Below are 5,718 nucleotides of genomic sequence, written 5' to 3'. Positions count from 1 at the left end.
GCTCTCCAGGGTCTCAGGCTGAGGTCTTTCATATCACCTTGTACCTGGTCCTTTTAACTGGAGATGCTAGGGATTAAACCTGGGACCTTCTGCATGCCAAGCAGATGCTCTACCGCTAAGCCACAGCCTAGAACACAATTGGTACTACATACACCATTTTTAAATTTTATTTACCAGCCACCTGGGTAAAAGAGGTAATCATCTTAAAAATCCAGGTGGCTGGTAAATATTGGTATATCATTGGTATAATGATTTTTAAGAAGAAAAGCCACAATTTTTTGTTGGCGGTGTTATATGTGCTGTTTTAAGGAAGACCTGCTTTAATGTAAATATCTAGTTCTTCCTCAATTGCAATGTCTGTTTACAAAAATTGAACATGACATGATAAAGTCATCATTTCTGTGGTATACACAGTCACTTTCATACCAGATTCAACAAGGGACAGTAATTGCAGTAATTGCAGATTCTATAGCATGCAGCCCGTACGACTCTGGTGTGCCTGACTCAAAGCACCAAAAGTAAGCTCCTAAGTGAGACTGTATAGGATCGAAGCCTTACTTCATAGTGTCAGCTGAATCCAATGCAGAATTAGGTACACTTAAGATCTTTAAAGTGGGTTTAGGCACCCCCATCTTTGTACAGGACTGGACGCTCCTGGTATATCATTGGTATAATGATATGTGCTGTTTTAAGGAAGACCTGCTTTAATGTAAATATCTAGTTCTTCCTCAATTGCAATGTCTGTTTACAAAAATTGAACATGACATGATAAAGTCATCATTTCTGTGGTATACACAGTCATTTTGTTTCTTGCACTGCTTCCTGATCAAATAGGACTTTAAGGTTTTTGAAGAGCTGCAAGAAACCTGCAAACCCTCTTTAATTGCAAACAACTATAGGACTTAAAAACTAAGTGTTTACATCACTGGCTATTATGGCTCCATCGTATCACCTTCAGTTCTTTTAACAGTGGGCTCCAGTCTACCTTTCAGTCAGTTCCAAACAGAACATAAGCTTATTTAATTATGATTATTAACATTCCTTTTTATCCTGCTCTTCCACTAAGGAACTCATAACAACTTTGGGAAGTAGGTTAGGCTGATATCTTGTGTGACTGGCCCAATTCATTCACTGAGTTTTAGGACTGTGCTGGGACCTGAAGCTGGTTCTCCCCAATATAACACTCTATTCACTACAAAAATCTTTAAGAAACATCCCACTGATTTCATTATGATTAATAATCTGTAAGGATGTTCAAGACATGGGCATGGATCCTGCCTAAAATAATCTGTAAGGATGTTCAAGACATGGGCATGGATCCTGCCTAAAATTTCCATGGATTTTCAACTGCAAAAGTGTGACTTCTGCTTCTCTTCCTTCCTGGGGGATGGAGAAGCACCAGAATAGCTTGGGGGAAAGTTGAAGGTCTTCTGCAGAAGGGGCAAAAGTCACAGAAATTTATAATTGCTTAACTATGAAGCACTAAACTATGATAAAGCATTCCTAAAATTATCAGGGTTTTTCCCCAGCTTTCACAAATTTACAGACACAGGACATCAAGCCATGATGTTTATGATCTTGGAGATGAAGAGTCTACCATGGATTTTACAAAAAGTGAGTTCTTGGCATTCAAGGCTAGCTTTGCAAGACCAAAGTATGCCAACACATATAGAATGGAACCATACAGACCATTTGAGGCTCATGTAATAAGGAAGAAAGCTGAAGAAATCCTAAAGGTAGAGTAGTATGTTGTTCTCCATGATAAGGTTCTAATTCTGGGCTGCATCCACACAGACAATTCTCTGTATTGCTTTTGTTAGAAATACAGAAGCATTCACACTGGCAACAGAGCATCTACAAAGAAATTTCCCCCTCATTCTCCTTGCATTTGCCTCCCATATCTACCATTTCCTCCTCCTCCATTGATTTTTTTTAAAATTGGAAATTGCTAGATTGCTATAATTTATCTTTATTACACTGTAACATTATAACAATCTAGTTCTCACCTTTCATTTTTAAAACAATGTCTAGCCTTTTTATTGGGGAGTTATAAGGGGGAAAGTGCTGACTGCATATGGGGAGAAAGAAAGATTGAGTGCCTTGCGGGGAGGAAGTAGAGATGGAGTAGGGGTGGCAGAAGTTGAGCTAGCAGAAGAGGGAATGGACAAATGGGGAAGAGAGAAACGGAATTTCCCCTTCCCCATGAGTCCATTTGTTGTAATATCATAACTTAATACTGGCAGCTGCACAATTACTCAAAAGTTCTTCAAGCCATACAGACTTCTGGTTTGTGACAAATTACAAATTACCTGGTAGCCCCCAGACTATCCCCCTTCCCTGCTTCCTTCTCCCCACACATCAGCCAGCCTACCAAAATCTCCATGTATTTCCGTTTGAGTAGGGAAACCTGTTCAGAATTGGTCATCAAAATATCGTTGGAATAATTATAAGTAGTTTTATGAATAGGAAGTGGTTAAAAATTAAGATTATGAAACAGAATTTCTAAATATTAGAAGTGAGTGTCAAACTTTTACAGAGATCTTTTTAGTAGATGAATATTGGTGACTATATTTTTAATTCTTAATAGAATACACTCCAGGATTACAAATATGATGGGTCCAATGCAGCCTCGAAGTGTTCAGTCCTCTCAGAAGATATATTAGCAGCTGTCAAGGACCAGGGCTTTGACCGTTACAAGTATATAGTCCAAGTGTTTATGGTGGAAAAGTCTGGCCAATCAATTCATGTAAGTAGAGAAGATGGCTTACTTTGTTCTGAGAAATTTTTAGAGGTTTTCCTGTGTAGTTGTGTAGAGTAGTGTTTCTCAAATGATAGCTCATGCAGCTATTCAAAAACAAGTATTAACATTGCAAGATTCATTTAATCCAAATTTTGTTTCCAACAGTAGCTAGCCATTTGCCACTGAAAGCTCATAAAGGTGTGAAGGTTATGGCCATCCTATACAGTTTGTTCCCAGCACCTGTATTCAGCAGCTGTACATGGAAATTCCACAGCTATCATTCACAAGTCACACTTAATAGCTAATGACAGAACCATCCTCTGTAGTCCTATAGCAGAATGTTTTTATACCCAGAGAGAACACACTTTACAGTATCATTAAAGGCAGGTAGTAGATTTGGGTGGGGGACATCTTGGGTCCTCCTCTGAACTTTTGGTCTTTGGGCAGATATATATTTATTCATTTAGTTATAAAAAGTTTATAACCTGTAGTTTACAATTTGAAATGAAAACCATACATAATACGATTAAAAACCCATTAACTCACCCCCAAACCTGCAGCTCAAATGCCTAACAAGTTAAAATGACCTTGTAGTGCTTTTTAAAAACATCTAAGGATGGTTTCCCCCTTACATTCTCAGGAAGCCTTCTCCACCAAGTGAAAATGACACCACTACTGAAAATGACAGGACTCTATTAGATGCTAAGTACCTAACCTTAAGTTAGGGTTCAACCACGAGGTAGCCACTAAAGGACTGTAATTGTTGAATGAGGACATATGGAGATGTAGCTAGTGACATACACTTTCAATAGGGTTCTTAACCTCCAGGTGGCACTAGGAGATCTTATGCTATTATAGTTGATCTCTAGACAATCAGTTCCCCGGGGTGAAAATGGCTGTTCGGAGAGTGGTCTTGTATTCTGCTGAGGTCCCTCCCCTCCCCAAACCCTGGCAACCCTAATCTACCCCCAAAATCTCCATGTATTCCCCAACACAGAGTTGGCAACCCTAATGGGTATGTATGGGTAGTATTCTATCTATTAAGTACTGCTCATATTGCCTTAATCAGAAGTATGGGTGCTATTGCTATATCTAACACCAACAGGCTGGCCCCCATGCAGTTAGGCAAATCCACACAAAAGACTAGCCAAGGCTATGATTAAGGGTTTTGCTAGTCCAGGGAAACCCCTAGTTTTGTGATAAAAGATTATTTAAAGATGCAATAACTACCTTTTCTAAAAAAACAAAAAACAAACGTTGAGATCTCTGTATATTCAGACTTTGCCAGTAAGGAGAAGGCAGGGTTCAGGAGCATTTTGGATTGCTGCAGCAATCCAAAATGGCTTATGAACACTGGCAATAGGATGCAGAAGGAGGTTAGGAGGGGGGACCAGAAGCAGGGACACTGGAGATCTACAAGGCCATTGTAAGCAGAGTTATACCTTCTTAGCTAATGGACTTTGAAGGGGGTAACTCTTCTGATTAGGATTGCACTGCTAGTGACAACAGTAGAGGCAGAGGAGGGAAAGGGGTAGTCCAGGTAGGGGACAAAGGCTGATTCTGCACCCATCTGTTTCCTCACAGTTTTTCCACAGCCACGTCAGGACATTAATCTCCCTCTACACTGCATGCCGCTTTCACTTTCTTTGTTTATCGGATTTTATATACCTTCTTGTTGGGTATTACAAGTTGAAAACACTCAGTATATCTGGGGTTAAATGTTTATGTTACTCACAGAAAGTCACATATTTCTCATGTAACCGATGTTCTCCCCCTCCCCCCAACACAATTTATTAGGATATATTATTAATTCAAACAAACAACATATTATTTTTGTTATACATCCTTTTTTCTCTTTCCCCTTCCCCCCTGGCTTCCCACAGTGCTCCAACCTCCAGCCCATTTCTTATTTCTTTTCTATTTTCCTTATCTTCTAATCATAGTCTACCGGTAACGCTTCTTTCTATTAGTATATTCTCTAAATTGATTCTCATCTAATCACATCAACTTTTCAATAATTGTCAAAGCAAATTAAATTGTCCTTTACATCCCAATATTTTTCTAAGTACTCTTTAAAGTCTTTCCAGTCTGCATAGAATTCTTCTGCTTCAAGGTTCTTTCCTTGTCATTTTGTCCATTTCAACCATGAATATTAATTTCTTTATTCATTTCCCAATTTCTGGGGTTCTGTCTTGTTTCCAACATTGTGCATAAGTCATTCTTGCAGTTGTGATCATATACCACATCAATGTTCTTTTCTGCACATTAACTTCTTCCATTCTAAGTCCCAACAGCAATATTTCAGGTTCTTTTTTAAAATTACATTTTACAATTTTTTCCATTTCTTTATGTATCTCAGCCCAATAACTTCTTGTCTTGTCGCACGTCCACCACATATGATAAAAGGAGCCTTCCATTTTTTTACATTTCCAACATTTGTTTGACATATTGCTATTTACATTTGCCATCTTTGTTGGCGTCATGTACCATCTATACATCATCTTATAACAATTTTCTTTTAAGTGAGCTATTCAAAGTCTTAAAAGATGATGCTGTTAAAGTGCTGCACTCAATTTGCCAGCAAATTTGGAAAACGCAACAGTGGCCACAGGATTGGAAAAGGTCAGTATACATTCCAATCCCAAAGATCCTGTATAAGGGTCAAGAAGCAACAGTTAGAACCGGATATGGAACAACTGATTGGTTTAGCACAGGAAAAGAAGTACGACAAGGATGCATATTGTCGCCTTGCTTATTTAGTATATATGCAGGGTACATCATGTGAAATGCTGGTCTGGATGAATCACAAGCGGGAATTAAGATTGCTGGGAAAGAGATCAACAACCTCAGATATGCAGACGATACCACTCTAATGGCAGAAAGTGAAGAGGACCTAAAGAGCCTCTTGTTAAAAGTGAAAGAGGAGAGCGCAAAAGTGGGCTTGAAGCTCAACATCAAAAAACCTAAGATTATAGCAT

General features: G+C 38.8%; 1 protein-coding gene across 1 annotated transcript in view; it reads left to right on the top strand.

The window, feature by feature from the left end:
* Positions 1-381: 381 nt before the first annotated feature.
* TCTE3 (t-complex-associated-testis-expressed 3) overlaps positions 382-5,718 on the top strand; it is a 13,272-nt gene continuing 7,935 nt past the window's right edge. Inside the window, exons 1-3 of the mRNA XM_015415399.1 lie at positions 382-518; positions 1,547-1,736; positions 2,588-2,746. Of these exons, the coding sequence (XP_015270885.1) occupies positions 382-518; positions 1,547-1,736; positions 2,588-2,746 (486 nt within the window). The remainder of the gene's footprint in view (positions 519-1,546; positions 1,737-2,587; positions 2,747-5,718) is intronic.

This window comes from Gekko japonicus, unplaced genomic scaffold, assembly GCF_001447785.1.
Source record: "Gekko japonicus isolate JY-2015 unplaced genomic scaffold, Gekko_japonicus_V1.1 scaffold1194, whole genome shotgun sequence".
Taxonomy (NCBI): Eukaryota; Metazoa; Chordata; class Lepidosauria; order Squamata; family Gekkonidae; genus Gekko; species Gekko japonicus.
This window is presented reverse-complemented; position numbering and strand designations above follow the sequence as displayed.